This window comes from Corylus avellana, chromosome 1 (genome assembly GCF_965113065.1).
Source record: "Corylus avellana chromosome 1, dhCorAvel1.hap1.2, whole genome shotgun sequence".
In the NCBI taxonomy this organism is placed as follows: domain Eukaryota; kingdom Viridiplantae; phylum Streptophyta; class Magnoliopsida; order Fagales; family Betulaceae; genus Corylus; species Corylus avellana.
The window spans coordinates 12,897,562-12,919,062 of NC_142490.1; the positions used below are offsets into that span (position 1 = coordinate 12,897,562).

At 33.6% G+C, this 21,501-nt stretch overlaps 2 protein-coding genes across 2 annotated transcripts; both read right to left on the bottom strand.

Moving 5' to 3' along the window:
• Nucleotides 1–770: 770 nt before the first annotated feature.
• On the bottom strand, nucleotides 771–7,250 carry LOC132171431 (potassium transporter 5). Its single transcript, XM_059582740.2, has 8 exons — nucleotides 6,917–7,250; nucleotides 6,502–6,730; nucleotides 4,376–4,624; nucleotides 3,965–4,015; nucleotides 3,428–3,688; nucleotides 3,149–3,316; nucleotides 2,557–2,811; nucleotides 771–1,979 (listed from the first exon to the last, which is right to left on the bottom strand). The coding sequence occupies exons 1-8, from the start codon at nucleotides 7,100–7,102 to the stop codon at nucleotides 1,048–1,050; spliced, it is 2,331 nt and encodes a 776-aa protein (XP_059438723.2). The 5' UTR covers nucleotides 7,103–7,250; the 3' UTR covers nucleotides 771–1,047.
• A 6,177-nt stretch (nucleotides 7,251–13,427) lies between these two features.
• WEE1 (WEE1-like kinase) lies at nucleotides 13,428–18,992 on the bottom strand. The gene is made up of 10 exons (XM_059582794.2): nucleotides 18,493–18,992; nucleotides 18,229–18,289; nucleotides 18,068–18,134; nucleotides 16,691–16,963; nucleotides 16,465–16,532; nucleotides 16,238–16,347; nucleotides 16,120–16,160; nucleotides 15,890–16,038; nucleotides 14,122–14,475; nucleotides 13,428–13,799 (listed from the first exon to the last, which is right to left on the bottom strand). The coding sequence occupies exons 1-10, from the start codon at nucleotides 18,765–18,767 to the stop codon at nucleotides 13,707–13,709; spliced, it is 1,491 nt and encodes a 496-aa protein (XP_059438777.1). The 5' UTR covers nucleotides 18,768–18,992; the 3' UTR covers nucleotides 13,428–13,706.
• Nucleotides 18,993–21,501: the final 2,509 nt, after the last annotated feature.

Consider the following 21,501-nt stretch of genomic DNA (forward strand, 5'->3'; position numbering starts at 1 on the left):
TTTTAAATTTTATTATTTTGTTATTTTTTTATAATTACTTTTTAAATTTTAAATATTATTTTATTATTTTAAAGATTTTTTAAATTAGTAAAACACGTAACGTTAGTAGGACACGTAACATAACGTAACGTGATCTTAACTTTTAGATTAAAATGGACATCCAAAATCTAGAAACCCCTTAGGATTTCAAGGGATTCGGATCCCGATAGGATATTTCATGCCACCATCCATCTTCAGAAATCGCGGCGCCAATCCTAGCCATCGGGTTTCACTGACAGCTACGACTTTCTTATCACCACATGCATGCGCTGTTGAAAATTTTTTGTGGACTAGAAAGGACAACGACTTCTATTAACATTCTTACATGTGTTGAAATAAGAAGGGTTTCCTTTGATCCCCACACGTATTGATTTCTCCTTTGGCTGGCGGGCTAGTATTTTGGGCTAGTCTCTCGGCTCTCATCCTTAGCTCTATAGGAATTTGCACCTCTTTTTCTTTTGTCAACAATACAAGGAAAGAGGGGAGGGACTACAACATTACAAAGCAGAATGATTCCAACAAAATTGTGAGCTGAGGCCCACCTTTCTACTACATGATCAGGACTAGAGTTTGCTTCTCTTCCCCACTTTTTGACCCTTCCATGATGGAAGAGAAGAAAATGCTAATTTGATATCCCATAAAGCATTCACATTAGGGTAGGGGTAGCCAAAAAAAGCTTAAAGGTTATTTTGGCTAGCCCTTTAACAAACAGAAAGAATGCATAAAAATAATAGAGCTAATTAATAAGACAATAATATATATAAGTAACAGCACTTTAATTCCATATATATTACATAATCATAAACAAAAACAAAAACAAAACCAAAAAAGGTTGCTCATAATTATGTCTAGATGATCAGCTACTTCGCTGTCGTGTGTAAACTGCAACTTATTCTATATGTACACATGTGCTAAGGGACATGGTTAATTAACATCTAGTAATCACCATTTACGCTTACTTTTGCTCTAACTTTGTATTCTTAGCTTCTTCTTCAATTCACACCAATTCTAAAGTTCATAAGTCATGCCCACTTTCAGCATGCGTTTGTGAGGAATATCAAACACTTTCTCAGTCTGTCTCAAATTTCTCCTCAAGAAATTGTAAGCATAATCTATCAAAATTCTCTTTCCTATACCAGCCGATTTCCCCGCAACCACTTCATTCTCACCAATCAAATGAACAACCCCAGCACGACATGCTTTTTCCACAACCTTAATGTCCCTTATCTCCACCGCTTCTCGACGCCTCTTTTCATCATTCTCTCCATCAACCACCGCACCATTTTCCCCATTATTTTCATCATTGTTGACCGTTCTTTGAGAAAACCAAAAATCATCTGCAATAAACTCCTTCAATCTCTCAATCAGCAAGACCTCAAAAGGCTCCTGCTCATTGCGCACGTCCATGTATCCATATCTCACAACACAACGAAACACATTGAGCTCTTTAGGCTCCACTCGACGGATGAGGAAACGCTCTTCCACCGGAACCTTGCCGATCGGCAGTGACTTGATGGAAACAAAAACAAGAACCGAGTGCAATGCCGGCACATTTTCAACATAGTGCTTGAAAATCGGCGGGATTCCTTGAACAAGCTCAGAATAGAACATTGCAAGACCGGGAATTTGACTAAAGTTTGCTCTGGTGACAACCTCCTTGAGCTTATCCGGAGAGATTTTGTGATCAAGCTCGTAGTAATACTTTCTTCTGTACACATCATTCCAAACATACATAATAGTCATTAGAGCTGCGGCGAAGGCTAGTGGAAGATATCCTCCTTGGTCGAATTTGTAGAGGACCGAGCTTAAATACAGAAGCTCCACGGTGCCAATGACAAGAACATAGGAGATAATGAGAAGTATGTGGGTTTTCCATATCATGATCATGATTAGAACAAGAAAGGATGATGTGAGAGTCATGACAAATACCACAGCTATCCCTGTACACAGAAAATATTCATTAGCTTCGATTGTTATTTTACTTAAAATTCCGATTAAGCCCGCAAAATGAATAGGAGAAACTTCACGTACACCTTGATATTTCAACATTTTTGCAATCATATCATTAAATTAAAAGGTTTTAATGTCAGCCTTACCATTAGGGTTTAGTTAAAGATAAAACCAAACAATGGACAAGTGAAATGTCTCTTATACCCCTGTAAAACTAATAAAAATTACAAAATTATTCTTAATTAAAAATAAAAAAAAAATAAAAAAAAAAAGAAGAAGGTCTATGGCCATGTGCCGGATGACGATGGCTTGTGCACTATTTTTTTTTTTTTTTTTTTAGACGACGGTATTTTGGGGATTTTAACATACTTCATTCAGATTTAATAAAAAATCCTAACAAATAAGTGACATTACAAACATTTTAAACATAGCAACCAAACAATATTGTCACTTTTTAAACTTTAAGGGTACCATTGCAAAAAGTGCCTAAACATCAAGGTAATTATAAGATTGAAAATTCATATTGATAAGAGGCTAAAAAGATAAGTATCTCGTATTGCTAATTACCGTATGCATTGCCAATCCTTGCGGTGCTCCTGAATCCTAAAGTGACCCCTACACAAGCCAGCATAAGAAGGTAATTGATCTCCGGTATGTAAACTTGTCCTGCATACTTAGCCGATGTGTGCACAATTTTCACACGAGGAAAACACCCCAATGATAGGGATTGTTGGATTATAGAGAAAGTTCCTGAAATCATAGCTTGACTAGCTATAATGGCTGCCAATACAGCTATAACAAACACTGGCCAATACAAAGAACCTGCATCACAAGTGGTCATCTCAATCAAAAATTCCACACAAATTCCATGCAATTCATCAAGAGTAGAAACATTTGAAACGTACTTGCAAAAAAATCAAAAGTAGCTAGCCATCCCAATCAGAATACTACGAGTGCGATTTTGTAGGTTAAAAGTAAGATTTTAAACTAAATCTTATAAAGTGTATCGTCCATGAGTACGTACATTTTAAAATGTAGAAAAAAACCGTGTTTTCAAATCGTAAACATTAGAGTGGGATTTCAAATTACACGTTTTAAAATCGTTATTTTTATTATAATCGCAAATGCAAATTGTGGCGGTAAACAATAGATCTTTTACTTGGTATAGACTTGAAGAAGGTATCTGCAACAAGGTTCATGTGCTTGCGGAGGAAGGCAGCCTGACCAGTGTATGAAAGCACGAGTGCTGGGTAGGTCAGAGAACACATGCTTATTTGTATGGACAGAACTGTGAAGTGTCCCACATCGGCAAATAAGGCTTCAGTTCCTGCATTCATCATGCATGCATGGATGATATTTCTCCAAGTCAAGTTATCCAATTTTATATACATATATATATATATATATATATATACTCATTATGCGAGCAAATGGTAACCTGTTATGGAAAGGACAATGCCACCAAGGGAGACCCATGCTTCTTTTTTGTTCCTTTGGAAATATTGAACGATATACTTTGGATTTAAGGCTTTGACAACACTTGGATCAAATTTGATGAAATTGTAAAGGCCAATGCCCCCGATGAAGGCGAACCAAACGCAGATTATTGGCGCAAAAGTGTAGCCCACTTTGTCGGTTCCAAATCTTTGAATCATAAATAGGAAGATCAAGATTGCAACTGATATCCAAACAATCATATCTGTACATAAACAAATAAGATGAATTATATATATATATATATATATATATATATATATATATATATATATAACTTGTTAATTACTAATACTAAAGCATCTTAATTAATTTTATTCTTAAACTTTATTTTGCCACAACGAAAGTGTTTGATGTGTCAAAATAATAATAATTTTTTTGTCTACATTTTAGTAGTCAGAGTGGGCATAAATGATAATTAGGAAATTAATAAAGAAAAATGGGACCCGAAAAAATGTCTGGTGTTTCAGATGGGACTTACTGTCCGTCATTGCAGACGTAGCTTGCTTGATCCCTCCCACTGCTGACAAAACTGCCATCAATTGTGACAGGAAATTAAATAAGTCAAAATGTCAACTGAGAAGTTCAATAAAATAGTAGTAAGACGCAACTCTAGCTGATTGAAAAAAAAAAAACAAAATCTAAGAAATTGTCATTGATGCATGAAGACAAAGTGACACCTATAACCTAGCATACATCTAGTCAATATGGGATTCATGAACAATAAAAGACAAAGATTTATTTTAACTATCTTTAAAATATTGCTTTGAATTATTGGTAATATATCAATGATATAAACTCTTTCTTTTTTTTTTTTTAAATCTTACTAGAATTATTGTAAGAATCATATTAGTGAAGCTAGCAATGATTTATTAAGGGAAGACAAACAAACCGGAGATGCAAGGAGTGAGGACTCCGTCGCCAATCACCATGGAAGTACCAAGCATGGTGGCGAACAAAAGGAAGAATTTGGCGAACCAGCTACTTTCGAGCTTAGACTTGAGCCTTGATGCCCTCTTTAGGCGGCTATTCGGCAACTCGAGCTGGAAATTCGAGACCTCCAGGTCCTCTGCTTGCTGACTTGGGATCAAACCCACCTTCGCATATCGGCATATGAGAGAGTACAATGCAAATGTCCCTCCTAATTAATTAATTAAAAAAAAAATCACACATTAATTACTTAAGAATATTATTCTTTATAATTTGTTAAATTACCACTTATCGAAAGAAAAAAATTAAGAAATTTGATCTAATATTAAATTAAATCATCACTTATTTTTTTTTTTAAAAAAAAAAAAGAATTAACTTGAATTTAATTAATAGAATTATTCTGACTAACAATTAAAAATGGTTGGTAGCGTGATGAACATGTGTTTCTCTTACCAGATTTTGACTAAAATAACTACACATCATTATGCATGCAATTTCTTTATGTGTTTGCTTGTCGATCTGTCTGTATTTAATATTTCACTCAATGAAAGTTAATTAAGACTTTAGAGTACCCATATGAACAATATAAAAAGGACTATTATTGGTTAGATTAATAATTAATAATTAATCCATGCTCACGTATATTCTAAAAAGTAGAGCCATCCGCCCTACAAGTCTGGAGATCAGCCCCACTTTTCTTCACGTGCACTAGAATATTTGATCGATCTATAACATTAAAATAAAAGGATTTTATTTTCTTTTCTTCTTCTAAAAGAGGCCAAGAGGTTCCAGATTTCCACTATGTCGTCTGCACTTTTGACAATATTGTAGAAGAGGCCGTCTTTAAATGCGTTTCTTTTAGAAACGGCTGGACCTGACTAGTTAAGCTTCTCCCTAGTTCCTGCCTCCACTCTCACCAGTCTCACGTACTAACTTCAATGTTAGTAAAAAAATTAATTTCTTATATATATATATATATATATATATATATATATGGCGAAAAATGTAAGGTTTTTTTTTTTTTTTTTTTTTGATATTTTCCTGGAGTTAGGTGTATATTGTTTTCTAAAAACGATGTTAGAAAAATAAATGCCATTTTAAAAAAAATAATATCGACTTAAGACTATAAGAATTAATTAAGAGATGACCTAACATTTTTTTTTTTTTTTGGCCTATCTCGATTCAGAAAGTGGCAGGATAATAGGTGAAAGCTTAGATTTTTGGCACATTGAAGTTGGAAGAAACTAGAACTAGCTAGAAATATAACCTTTTTTCTTTCAAAAGTTTGAAAAAAGTGATGAAAGATATAATTAAATAAAGAAAACATGATTAAAAATGTAGCACAGCTTAGTGGCATGGCAACAAGTGGGTCATTGACTTTCGATCAAACAAAGACCAGAAGTAAAAGTGGGACAAAAATTGAGGTGGGAGGATTTAATTTTATAGGAATTGTATTTAATTAATATTTGACACCCCTTTTTATGCGTTGATTAGAACTTTTTCTTAGTAATTAAGGCTTTACAAGATGAAGTATTTAATTGAAATGAAAAGTAGATGATACAGATATATAAGGTTTGAACTTATGATATGTATTTAAGTTTATAGAAAAGTAGAGAATTTAATTTTAATTTTTTAATTAATATTCTAAAAATAATAATAATATGAGAAACATACAGAGAAGGATCCTCTCCAGACGTTGGTTAAAAATGAGAAATTATAATTGTGCACCTTAATTTTTAACCAACAACTAGACTTGCCACATATATAATAGGGACCAAGATAAAAGAACTAGAGATGAGCCGGTTAGTAATAACACGATAGTAAAATAGTAATTTTACTTTTTGTTTGAACTATTTTACCCTTATGTTATTACATACTGACAGGCACCTCATCCTAGTGAAAGAGCATATGAATTCACTTGATATACTGCATATTAATTGCATGTCATGGAAAACAACATGAGATTAAAGCCTGTGATTGGTGCATTAATATCGATCATCTGGATGATCGTATTTATAGGGAATTAATTAGGTAATTAATTAAGAGAAGGTAAATTAATTAATCGGGGGTGCAAATTAAAGATCTTACCATCACCATTATCATTGGCCCGTAAGACGATGAGAACGTATTTGACCAAGGGGATCAAGGTGAGGGTGTAAAAGATCAGAGAAAGAACACCCAAAACGTCGTCGTTATGGTTGATGCCGTTTGAGAAGGTGCTGGCGTACACATATAGAGGTGATGTCCCTATGTCCCCATACACTATTCCAATGCTCTGAAATGCTAGATGCAACACCACCGACCACCCCACACCTGCCTAAAAACATTATATATATATCCACAAAATAAATAATTAAACCTTAAACTATATATTGTGGAAGAAAACGGCTTCAAAATATATGGAAAGGAAAAAAAAATAATAATAATAATATGTAATATCAACACAATGTCGTCCAAAGGTGGAAATATGTGAAAAAAATGTGTTGGAAATGGAGAGATCGACCTTGGAGCCATGGGCATGAGCATGATCGGGGACGCTTCTGGATTCGATGTCTAAGGAGTCGTATCTTGGCAACTTTGGCCATGAAATTTTCTTGCCATTGAGTTGTTGTTGTTGAGGAGCTTCGTCCTGCTGATCAGTTTCTTCAGTTTTATCTTCTACTACAACATGATCATCAGAGACTTCCATCACTGCACTATTTCTATCTATCTATCTTGCCCTCTCTAGATAGAGGGAGAGATAATATATTACTAGACGTGAGAAGTATCTGCGAAGGTGGCCAGCGATGATGAGGCCTTGGGAGGAGGAGTTTCCTGGATGTGGAGGAGCTGAGGTTTTTGGAGGGTGGAGGGTACTTATTTAAACGTACTTACAAAGTGGAGGTTTACTCAGAAATTTAAATAAATTAAAAAAATAATAATAATAATAAAATGAAAATGAAAAAAACCCACCTCAGATAGATATGTACTGTGTTAATTAGAAAGGAGACCAAAAAAAAAAAAAAAAAAGATCTGAAATTAAAAATTAAGAAATGGTGGGGCACCAACAGAAACAGTAGCCTTTGTTTGAACAGCCGACTAGATGTGGAAGAAGCAGGGGCAAGATGTTGATGGGCGGTCCCACGAAGGATCTTTATGATGTAAGTACTTTGGGGCGTTCATTTTACAAATAATTCTTCTTCTTTTTTTTATATTTTTCTTAAAAAAAATTATTAGTAACAATTGAAAAACAAAAAATATTTTTTCTTTTTTTTTTTTTGTAAACAAAAATATTTTTTCTTGGTCGATCTTTTAAATTTATTTTATTATTGTACAACTAAAAATAGCCATGCAAGTATAGATAGCCAGGGGCGAAATTAACGTTTAATTTATAGTTTGGTGGCAAAAGTAAAAAAAAAAAAAAAAAAAATTGGGGGAGCATATTCTAATTAAAAAAAATTATAAGAGCATTTTTAAAAAATTTTAGAAAAACATGGGAGCTTGGGAGGCTGAATAGTCAGCATCTGCCCCAAGCCCTCATGTAGTTCTGCCGCCCCTGGATAGTCAACTTCATTGATTGTCTGGTCTTCTCATAGCTCCAGCAATAAGATAATAAATTTTTCTTTTTTTTTTTATCAAATGCGATAAAAACTTATAAAAGATTATCATTCTCACTCTTAATTTGAATTAAAGAGAAAATAAAAGATTATTTGAGAATGTTTTCAAATATTCGATTATAAGCGGCCCACTTAAATGGCCATGGCCAAACAGAGTGTAAGAGTTAAATAAAGAAGGAAGAAAGAGAGAGAGTTGGGATAAAACTTGTTGTAAGTGCATGCCGTCAATTATAGATAATAAGTAATTCCTAAAACATTAATTTATTATTCACTGACATGACATTCATCTCCCAAATCATTTTGTTAATCAACTTTTAACCAAATAGCAGTCTATTTTCAAAGATTGAAATTACATTAGGGAATTAACCATGTTTGTTAATGACTTAAATTTATTTTTTTCTCAAGCTAATTATATTAATAAATAATTCAGAACATAAAATACTCTTTTAAAAATTTAAAAAAAAAATCTTCCACACTAGAACTCTCTCTCTCTCTCTCTCTCTCTCTCGAAAAGGACAAAAACACATGGATTGGTGACAAGGGTATACTGGAATAATCTTGGAGTAAAATGTAAAGTTGGTATTTTTCAACGGCCAATATGTGCCGTCCTTTTGTTGGAGGCTACAACCACCGTCCACGAAAGGTCAAAGGTCAGCCTCTCGTGCGCCTGATTAACAACACCTGGGCAACTTTGGGGCGCGCGCTTTCCAGATGTCGTTCATGTAGGGCGAGCTTTAGATGTCTAAAACCTACGCGCCGCCATCGTCACCGCTTCGACTACATTTTTTTAAAAATTTTTATTTTAGGGATCGAGAGGAATCGAGAGCCGAAGTAGGATCACGTGTGGGTTAGCCTTCCTCACGTGCGACACCTTTTGCGACTTCAAGGAAGGGTTGTTTTGTCTTTTGTGGGGGACCAATTTGAAAATCCTCGGCTTCGTCAAACTGACAATTTATAATGTAAACTCACGTGGGGTTTACTGAACATGGAAACCAGAAGTGATTTGATAATTGCAGTTTTTATTTTAATTACATTGACTTTTTCTCGCTCTATTTCAAGTGCCAACAAAATCAACACATTAATATGGGCTGAGATTGAAAATGGATTCCGATGTCACGTAATTTGTTGTTTGGATTAATAATTTGAATAGAAAAATGTTTTGTATTTTTTTTTTCTTTATTATATAAGAGGTCGACAAATTCACCATTAAATATGTGGATTTCACACATTTAATGATAGATTTATAAAATAGATAAACAAGAAATGGGTTTATAAATGGATATGTAACATCTCTCATTTGAAAAATAAATAGGAAAAATTTCACAAAATCGCTCCTCAACTTTCATGTATTTTGAAAGTATACTCGAAATTCAAAAACTTTCAATTAAGAATATCAAACTTTCAATTTTTTTGAATTATCCCATTTCGTTCGAATTTTCCATTCAATCTTTTCAAAAACAAATAAAATAAAAATTGGTAAAGATTCATGCGGTTATTTTTTTCAACTTTGCATTTTTTTTATTTTTTATAAAAACAAAAATGGTATTTTGTTCATTTTGACAAAAAGTAACGGAAAATCCAAATAGAATTGAGTAATGTAAAGAAATTGAAAGTTCGATACCCTTAATTGAAAGTTTTAAAACTTTTGGGATTAGTGTCAAAACGAGTGAAAATTCATGGAGGTTTTCTGAAGTTTTTCCAAATAAATATGAGAATAACTTCAATCAGGTCGTAATGTAAACTAGCTGTTTTGCACCCCTGAATAGGAAATAAACACCTAAACTTGAAATACAAAAAAATAATATTACTCCTCATACCAAATAATTTTTCTTCTCTCAGACAAAATATCTCATAGACAAAATACTTATTGAAAACACCACCAATAAAACCACTGGAGCCACAATCTTGGTTAGTTTTGAAGACTCCGGTCTCGATGGCTGAAAAGTGGGTAGGGGGTTCAATGGTAGGTAGTGGGCATTGGATTAGAATGAATGGAAAGTCTATGAGATTAATTTGAATTAAAGATATCGTATTTTTATGTCTATTGTATTTGGGTTTTTACATAATGTGTCAAATTTTTATTGAATATTATAAAATGACATTTTACACAACATCCTCATAGAAGGAACTCTCAATAAATATAAGAGTTTTTGTAAACCCGTCTGACTAAGCACTTAGATGGGCACTTCAAAATTTGTTTAAATACTACAAAATTGTTAGTAATCTAGACAAAAAAAATTGTTAGAATTTCCACCGTGAAAGTATAATTTTGGTTGAGTTTCAAACGGGAAGAGAATTGAGCAATAATGTCATGCTTAGTTGCTTGATAAGTAACAACCGGACAATAATTCATTAAAAAATAAACAAAAATAAAAAAGTATGGTGATCATGGGCATAGAAAAGTAGTATATATAATTTGGCGGTGCTTCCGGAAAGCAAGCTAGCAATCGTCCGATCGTTACCGACATGGGAAGATGACAAAACTTGAAGCAACCACCATGGCATTTTGCATGCTCGATATTCTTTTGAGCAAATCAAATCACCCTCTGATCCCACGTTATATGAAGGAGTTTAATTATCTTAAATTCTTTGGAATAATCTCGCTAATGGTCAAATACAGTCTAGTTTAATGGTCAGATATTAAATTAATTATATGCATTAGAAACGCAAATTAATTGAGTTATTTGTTAATTTATTAGAGAAAAGTGTGTTTTTTAAAATGAAAACAGAAAACAGCTGAAGAATTAATACGTTAGCAAATAATAAAGTGATATTTCCAAATTTTAGTGATGGTAATTCTACAACATGCTCAAATGCAAATTAAATGGAGCTCATTTGATTTGGATATTAATTTCCAACAGCTCCCCCGATACTATATATATATTGGAATAAAATGGAAATATAATTCAAAGGAGGTTTTTCTTAATCATGACTCATGAGGAGGTTTTTAACGGTGATACCACATAATTCTTAATCGTGAGGAGGTTTTTCTTGTACGTACTCTATAATTCAGAGAGTTTTTTTTTTTTTGCCTTACCCAAATTTGGGGTTTAATTAAGCCTAAGAAACTTCATTAACTTCTTCCTAGCTTCTTATAATTTTTTGATCGAAGAGTTTGACTTTAGCTCAATAATTGTAGATAAATAATAATAATAATAATAATTATTATTATTATTATTAATTTTTTAAAAAATAATAAAAAATAAAATAAAAAAGGGCTCTTTGGGCTGTTGAATCTGAGACAACTACGCCACAGACAATGAGCAATAAGAGCTTATTATATGATGTTTTGAAATAGAAAAACAGCTCCTACGTACTTGTATATTATACCATCTCATTTCTCTTTTTTCAGCTGATAAGTAGTTAATTAACTGAATAAAATATATATATATATACCATGACTCATCTTGGTTTCAACATAAAATATATATATATATATATATATATATATATATATGATTCACTTTTCCTTTCCAATTTATCTATGCTGATTTTTCTTTGTTGTTTATGCTAGCTAGCTTCTTGCATTACCCAACAAAATCTGGCTAAGCGGCCCTTCACATGCACCAAACATAAGATATACAGTTTTTAATGTAAGTGTAATTTAAATATATTTTGTTAGATTTAATTTATGCCAATTATTGCACTCTTTCTGACAGACCTGGACAGTGAATGCAAATTAAAAGATATGTATATTAGGTGTACCTTTCTACCTAACTAATAATAGCAAAGAAAAATGCACGTAACCCTATCTACCATTATATTGTTACCTCAGTCGTTTTCCTTTTCCGCAAGTGTAAGTAAAAAAATTGCCGTGGGATAAGTGTGAAAACAGCATCTCAACGAGAGCATATTTGACCACAAATATACAATATTATCTGCATGCATGCATGTCGTTTGACATCACAACTTCTTTGTTTTTGTAATATATATATGTGTGTACAGCAAGAATATGTGACACAATTGATCCTGTGAGCTAGGCTTTCTTTGGGTGCGGCATATTAAGAGAAGTTGTGCTCAAGTACGACTTTATCTATTTATTATTATTATTTTTTATCATTATCATTATCATTTTAAGATTGATTGCTATCTTATTGTAAATTTATTGTAAAGACAGACCGGAGTGTTAATAAGATCATCAAGGAGAATTCTATTTGACAATTTACATTGTTGAAGAGTTCAAATTCTATCTATATGAACTTACCCTAAAATAAATCCCATTTCGACATGATATAGGACGCAAGGGCCGGAAGTGTTAAGTTTGAGTGATATCTTGCTTTTAGATAGGTTAGAGGCACCCAGGCATGGTCGACGTCGACATAATTTTTTTGTTTTAAGTACTCTGATTTGCAAGTGTAGCATTAAAATATTAATTAAATAATTAAATTTATTTATTTTTGTAAACTTAAACTTTTGAGACACAATAGTGATTGGTTACAAGAATTTTTGGGATTGCCTGAGAGATTGGTTTGGATTTATAATAATTTTTCACTTCATTATTAGGCTTAATCATTTTGTTGAAAGCATTGCCACATCATTTTAAAACAAACAGCTTTAAAAAAAACAAACAAACAAACAGAGATTGACTGTATGGTATAAATCAATATCTGCAAATATTAATCAGATGGTGAGCCAAAAAAAAAAAAAAAAAAAAAAAAGGAAGAATCCAAAACTTAGCTATCATGGCTGCTCAGGCCATAAGGATTACTCAATGCTTAAAATAAAGAAAAACGAAAATCCTATCCAAGTTTTGATAGCAATTGTTAGGCTGTTTCTGAAAAGGCCAGGCTCTGATTGCCTTTCCGAGATTCTGAGTTGTCTGGTCTTGTTAGTTCTAATATATATATATATATATATATATATATATATATATATATATATTATTGGCTCTATTTAAATTGTCGAACTTGTGCTGCAAAAGAATATATGCACGGCAACCAACAACATTTGAATTCAAAGACGGATTCACTACGTCTATTTTGTTCGGCATCCAAAACGTTTTAATCACTTTACTTAATAAAAAAAACGTTTTAATCACCTACTTCAGAAAAAAAAAAAAAAAAAAAAAAAAAAAAAAAAAACAGTGAACATAGGTACGCTATGTTTGGCTGCTGCAATTTAGTTTTTTCCTCCTGAAACGGCTTGGGAATGATGCTTGCGCTTACATAGATTTTTCTTTAATTTGTCGACCAAGGATTGACATGTTGTGCACTAACTAGGTGGTCGTGTACCCAAAAATAAAATAGAGAAAATAATAAGCATAAAATAAAAATAAAATTGTATTATGTATAAAAATGTTTATCTATTCAGCCTGGTATATTACCAATTAACAAAATATCTTAAATGGCAATTTAGATTGTGTTTGTATATCTTTCTAGTTTGCCTTCCAAGAATCTAATGAGATGTAATCAAGGGAAGACCAAGAAAATATACTGTAACAGTGAAAGTATTTCATTAGCATTGCATACCTTCAATCCATGATACATCATCACTCAAGATTGCCTCTCTCCATATACTTTACAAAATCTGCACCCTGGGGTGAAAATTTGGTGCATAAAGACTGCGTGTGTTAACAAAAAATATGCTTACAATCGGCCATTCATAACTTACCCCATGCCCTCCTTGCTGGGACAGCTGATTATTAGTGGCTGCATATACAACATTCCAGTCCTCATCAAAATATCATGGTTGCAACTACTATGCTGCATTTCTGAGGTACCTGTCAAAAATTGGATTTTCTACCAATTCTTTAGCGGAAGGCCGGCGGACTGGATCTGGGTCTACCATCACCTGATAGAATTAGCAAAACAGGAGATAAAATCGGCAATGTTGAAAGTTTCTTATTACTAAAAATCAACTTCAAAAATTATATTTGATGAAAGCCAACTTTCTTTTAACGACGAGCATTTTAGCTTTTACAAGATAAAGAAAGTGTATAAGAGCAACTTGAACTATGCCCAGCCCAGTAGAAGCTCATATCATGTCCTATAACAGACAAAGATGCAGATTAATAGTATTCAACCTAATTTATATTCTATTAATGATTCTCCATGCAATTTTTATCCAAATCTGCTTTCCACACAGAACTGACAGATAAAAGAACGTATTGTACCTTGAGTAAGTTTTGAAGTTGCAATGAATGACCCGGAAGGAGTGGTAATTTTCCCTCTTTAAGATTCAAAACCCGAGTGCCTGATTCTGGCAAAGGTGACCCTCTAATAAGCTCATAAATAGCAGCTCCCAAGGAGAAGATATCAACTTTGTCAAGATGATCATATTTCTCATTCAATATTTCTTGAGGCATATAGCGTGCATCACCCTCTTCAATTGGCAGGCTCTTATCAATGAGAGTTGCACATCCAAAATCGCCAAGCTTATAAACACCATTCTTTATGTAAATATTATCAGGTTTTACATCTAGGTGAGCAATTCCTCTCTCATGTATAAACTGCAATGCTTTTGCAATCTGTGCAATTTAGGTATCAGAAATGGCAAATAATAATGGAAGTTGAAAACTTGTAGTCAAAAGAGTTAGGATCAGTTGAAGAGTCTAGAGCACCAAGTTGGCTTCTGGATCTCATAAAAAGATTATACAAAATAAAAAGGAAAAATGAACAGAAAAACAAAAATAAACAATTGCAGTCCATCTTTTTTTAATATAAGTAAAATAAACGAATGCATGCCATCTTGTAATCCATAGCATTGTGGCCGTCCTTCATAATGGTGGTTCAAACATAATGAAGCTAGCAAAAGATTCATATCATCACCAAAACCAAAGATTAAATTGCAAAAATAATAATCTCTACACAAACCAAAAATTGCATTCCCCGGTTCAGATGATATGTGTAACATATACATAAATGCTGGCATTAAATCTATTTGATGCCAGTGGGTCTTGTGTGTCTTATTTATGCTGTTGGTAAAGATAAAACTGCACCAAGATTGACCCTGTCAACCAAACCAGAGATTCACCTCCCCTTGGAGGGCATTTCTGAAACAGCATTCTAGAAACTTTGTTTTCATCCCGCACTCTTACAAACCAGAGAGCTGGCATAGAGTCATCCCCTAACTCATTCCAAATCCTTAGTATATGAGGTATCCAACTTTTTCCAACTCTACCTCTTGACCAGTAAGAAAAAAGCTTATGTAGAAAAAAAGGCCCTTGTGTGGATAAGTTCCCCACTGGAAGAGCTTTAGAGGGATAGGAGCGGACATCTATATGGGCTTAACGTGATTCAAAGCCAACAACCATGTATTGCAAGAAACTCCTATGCGTATCTATTGTATACCTAATAAAAGCTTTAAAGAGCCTCTGACTTCCGTTCTCTTAAGAAGCCTCATTTTATGTTGAGTGTTACTTTCCTAAATGATTTGGTGTATTGAGCCTTTATTCGATCACATGATAACATCTTCTTCTATGTCAATTTAGCAAACCAATGCCTTAAGTCACTCTCACAATAAGTTCAATGATAAAGTATGTTTCCATTGTAGCCACATAGCCTTCAATGTTTTAGTTAATATTAGAATATCTTGACGCTGTATCTTTACAGTTGGACTTTAACATGCACTGCACACAAGAAGCTCATGTACAAAACATTGGCACCCAAAATAAATAATTATGTAAAAGAAAACATTAAACAGTTACATAAGACTATTGTATCACATGTACGGATGTACCATTATATCTTCTAAGTGATATAGACTTATAACAGCATTCTAAATTAGTGGTCTACAACCATTTTTATTATTATACCATATTCCTTTTGCAAAAAACGATATTTTCCTGTGGTCAATCTAGTAATGCCTTCATGCTACATTTTATTTATCTATGATAAAAGTTTCAATTGTGAGTATACAAAATGCTCCAGAAAGAACATAACCTGATGCAAGACTTGCAACACTTCTCCCTCTGTGAATAATTGAGAAGATCTACTGATAGATAAGCTTTGATCACAGAGCTCCATCTGAATGTAGAGTTGCTCATTTTCAAACCAAGAAGAATAGTATCCAACAATGTTTTCATGAGACCCTAGAAAGGAAAGATGGTAAAATTTATTAAAAAAGATATTAAGCAGAAATACAAAAACTAAAAGAAAATTTACATTCATACCTAAAGCTGCCAAAGCTTGAACTTCCATTAAAGCTTTCCTCCTGCAAAGTGCAATATTATTGCATAAGCAAGTTACTTGACCGAAACATAGAAGTATCTAAATCCATAAAGCAGCTACCTTTCTGCATCTTGATGTAACTGCCTTGTGCTGTGTTTCACAGCATACAAGCAACCATCAATTCTCTTCAAGACTTTGAATACGCAACTAAAGTTCCCCATACCAATTTGCTGCAATTGCAAAGCAAAAACATAACAGGTTACATAAGAGCCAGAAACTTGACAAATAAGTACATAAATAAGAACTATTTGATCTTAAGTTATAAATTTAGGCATATTTACAGGTACCTTAATCTCATGGAAATCAGTGTGATAGCGTGAAAGGCCATCTCCACCAATAAGTGCAGGGAAGAAACCTGCACATTGCAGCATTATGGAATTAAAACTTCAAGATGAAGAATCTCTGAGAACCTTCTGCCAACTCAATCTCTGGCCTCCAAAATAATAAGGGGGAAATGGATGGAAACTCTTTCAAATGAATCTTACAATGAGCCTCTAGAAACTAGAACTGTACCTGCACATTTTGATCTTTGATTGCCAAAAGGATCTAAGTCCATTTCTGAATTACCCATCAAATATGGATTCTTAATGCAAGGAGGGGGCATAACCCGACAACGCAAGGCAACTGCAGATTGTGATACATAATTATGAATCTTCTGTGTTCCAGGTACGGCTGCTTTCTCTAACTTCACTTCATCTGTATCTGTACCAAATGTATCATTTGCAAGTTCCACCACTTGTTGATGGCCAGAAAAGCTAGGACTGAGAGGATTTACCAAGATACTATCTGCGAAAAGCATAGATGTTCAGTTGCATAAAGGAAGGAACTACCTTTTAGCATCTGAAAAGTTTAAATCAACAACAACAAAAAAGTGGAAATACATGGATAAAAAATAATTTGTTGTAAAATATGTATTCAATACTTTGTCTGCTTCCACGTGTAATTAAAATACACAGGCAGGTAGGAAAGTGATGCCACAAAAAGGAAACTAATGGTAAGGGATGGATAGATAAAATAAGAATTGCAACATGTCGTGTACTCAAGACCCTAGCCTGCATAATTCTACACATTAGACATGTTCATCAAAAAATTCCAAAACAACTTCTACTTGGATACATCTTAGGGCGCATTGCTGTTCATTTCAGATAAGTTTCTCTCCAATTTGATGACGTTAATGAAAAGCTTAAGTTCTAGGAAGTTGTATAATTTAAATCCTAATCACGTATACAATTGTTCACATTTACAATGCACACTTTTTTTAACTTGATGCAAGGAAACATGCATCACTGTTCTACCGCGTAATCCAAACGAACCTATCCTTATCAGAGTACGACCCAATGAAGAAAACATTTAGACACCTTCACTGTTTGTGTTGTACTGCATTTGTGAGTACTACAATTAGACACTTTCTGTCAAATGTACGGCAAAACCACATGCTCTACTTGACACTGAATACAGATTCAGGTAATGTCGCAATACTACCAGTACACGAAAGGGCCGAAACCTTTCTCCACAAGACACATTCCCTCTCATACCCTGCTCACTATGGTTTCCCAACTAGCACTGAACAAGTAATTACCATGGAATAGCTTGCATCCTCACACTACTCAAACTAAACAACTAGCACAAAAAACCAAATTTGTTGAGAATTCCAATCCTAGACACCTCAAAAGTTTCATATACGGACATCTTTAAAGTTCACATACCTATAAAAACGAGAATTTATAGTGAAACAACCCATGTATATGCTAACAACACCATTCCTTCAGTGGACGCAAAGGAGACAATTCTCATGACGCTATCAACACATACAATTCGATGTGCTCCCTCAATCTATTATCGGAAAACATTCAACAAACAAAAAATCACAACTGCAACAACTAATCTCACCTGGCCGACGCCTCTTACTTCTCACAGTATTCAGCTTATCCGGCGACTTCGGGCAAGGAATGTTTTCCTGTGGAAACAAAGCGAAAAAAAATATTAATTTGTTCCATCAATCCTAAAATCGCATCCCTGAACATGAAATCTGAGACTTTTATTTACATCACCTTGTTGCAATCGAAACCGTTCAGTAAATTTTGATTATCCGGGGTGATATAATCCGGAGTGCTACATTCACAGCAAAAACCCCCAAAAAATAAACCATAAGAAAATTGATCGTCAAATAAACACACAGAAAGTGTTCGTATAACACAAAAAAGAATCAGAGCATCAATTTTTTTCATCCAAATTGAACATGAAAACCTAAAAAAAAATCCAATATGATTTCATTCATTTGTAAGAAAAATCTGTGAAAGATATGAAAGTTTCACCAGAAGAAATCTTGGCTGAGAATGAAATCTTTCTCGTCGGCGTCGGCGTCGGACGGCAGATTCGCCTCCGCGGCGGCTTCTTGTTCCAGAAGTTTCTGGAAGAGAGAGGGAGCATTGGATAGCGACGATGAGGTGGAAGAAGATGTTTGGTGGTGGTGAAAGGGAGCCACTGAGATCTGCCCCAGCTGAACCTGCAAGCGCCTCGCTAGCGTGCCCTCCATTTCTCTGCTCCTCCTCTTCCCGTTGCCGCTCCTCTTTAGGGTTTTTCTCTTCATCAACCTCTCTCTCTCTCTCTTTCTTTCACTGTCTCTTTGTCTGCCTAAATTGCTCGATTTTTGAGCATGAAATTCAAATTGCGCGGGATGGGGGTGGATTGGGTGGGATGAGAAGCACACTGGAGAATGATTTTATCCTTAGATCTTGTGGTTTTGAACCGTCCGATCACCATCGTGGACTCCTTGATCGTGGTTTTCTGCGTTGGGTGAGTTGTGTTGCGTACTACGGAAGCTTTACTAGTTTTAGTGGTAGGAAAAGTTGGTGTGCTTTTTAGGGGGTGTTTGGCAAATGGGGTGGCCTAAACACTGTAGTTAATGTAGATTGATGTGAAAAAAAAAGTAAGAATGTTTGGTATAAAAAAAATGAAAAAAGTGGTATGGAAAAGTGAAAAAGTTTTGTTTTGTAATGATTTTTTTATTTGAATAATAATAAAAAGTAAATGATTTGCTATTAAAAGTGAAAAAGTTAGAATATTTTGATGATTTTTTTGAGAAATTGTGATGAACAGTATTTGGGCCAACCTCATCCTCATTACCAAACAAACCCTTAGATTATTAGTGCGCACAAAGGGAATAAAAGAGTAATTTTAAGACTTTTTTTTTTAAAATAATCATTAATTCGGTAGGACTCAAACCTTTATTTAAGTGGATATTACAAATTTAATAATTAATTTTTTTAATAATGGATTACGGTTTCAATAATGGATTTTAAAAGTAGCGTTTTTAAAATCGTAAAGAGGTTTGGTAAAACATATTAAAAATTACTTTTTTATTAGGGATAAGTGCAAAATTGATCCATATGGTTAGCCTAATTTACAAATTACTCCCTGCGGTTTAAAAAATAATTTATAGATCCCTAGGGTAGGCTAAAATAACATTTTACTCCTCAAACTCATTTTCCGTTAAATGACTTAACAGAAACCATTACATTGCCATCTTACACCCAATAAAAATAAAACACAAGTTCTTTTTTATTTATGCTTTTAAAAAATGACAAATAAGTTTTTTCACATCATTGTCAGACTCTAGCACACACTTCACGTCAAATTAAATAAACATAATCCCTCTATATCCCCCTGTGCCGCCGTCGTCTTCATCTTCCCCACTGATTATTGCGTCCATCCCCACCGATTCTTACCATCGTCTTCATCTTCATCTTCCTTACCGATTCTTGCGTCCATCTTACAAGATACGTCACGATGGTAAGCCACCTTACTTTGGAGCTTTTTTACTTCCGCTTTTAAGATTTTGGGCAACTTCGATTTATGGGTTACTCTGAGATTTTTGGGCATTTGCGAATTTGGATTGGTGCGTTTTTTGGCAGTCTTTCTTTGGAATTTTGGATTTGTTTTTGGGCATTGAAGAGTCTTCAAAATTTGTTTCTGGGCAACAGAAACAATCTATCCCTCTCTCTCTCTTTTTTTTTCTTTTTCTTTTTTTTTTTTTTTTTTTTTTTTTGGGTTCTATGGCAAGCACAGTTGTGCTGTTTAGTAGTAGGCACAAAGTACAAATGATGGATACCACAAAAGAGTGTTTTAAGAAAGAATCGGTGAAGATGAAGTCAACGGCAAGAATCGGTGAGGATGGACACAATAATCGATGGGGAAGATGAAGATTACTGCATGGACAGTGAATCGGTGATGAAGATGAAGATGACGGTGGCACATGGGATATAGAGGGATTAAGTTTATTTAAATTGCCGTGGAGTGTGTGCTGGAGTCTAATAATGACGTGTAAAAGCTTATTTGTTATTTTTTAAAAGCATAAATAAAAAACAATACATGTCCTGTTTTTATTGGGTGTGAGGTGGCAATGAAACGGTTTCTGTTAAAGGCCCGTTTGGGAGTGCGATTTCAATAAGTGCGATTTAATAAATTGAGTTTTTAAAATCGCTACTTTTAAAATTGCACAGGCGTTTGGTAAAACATACTAGAAGTACTTTTTTTTTATCAATTGAGTGTTTGGATAACATTAGCATATAAATATATAATTGCGGTTTCATGACCAAATTACCAATAAGGATATTTATTTATAAGAGTAAAATAACTAACATTGTTTATAAGCCTTCATTTTTAACACCTATGCAAACTAAAGTATGACTTATAATTTGAAATTAATTTTGAGTTTTCTACTTAGACAATTATATATTGCTATATTACTTGTTTCTATACGCTTTTTTGTTTTAGTCATTATTTTAAATTGTTACTGTGCAATGCAGATCACTGTGCAGTGATCTAGAAAAATACTCCGGTCTCTGTGCACTGCACAATAAAAAAATTAAAATAAAAAAAAAAATCACAAATTATCACTGTCTATTATCCATTAAAAAAAATATATAAAAAAATCGTCATAAACTGTTACAGTGCAATACCCATTAAAAAATAAAAATAAAAATACATCACAAATTGTTACTATACAGCACCTTAAAAAAAAAAAAAAAAGCCTCATACGGTTACTGTACACGCACTATCACATTACTAGTGATCTATCATTGCATGCTATGATGGATTGTAGATCACTATGCATGCACGGTAATCTAAATAAAATTTTTTTAAAAAAAAATCACAACTTTACTCTGTAGAAATGGTCGAAGAACATAAACGCATATATAAAAAAGCACAGTAATCATACAAACCACATAAAATAACACCGAACACAAAACAGTGAAAAGTTTTACAAAAGCAAATGAGTTATATGGAGAGAAAAAAAATATTAAGGTAAGATTATTACCTGG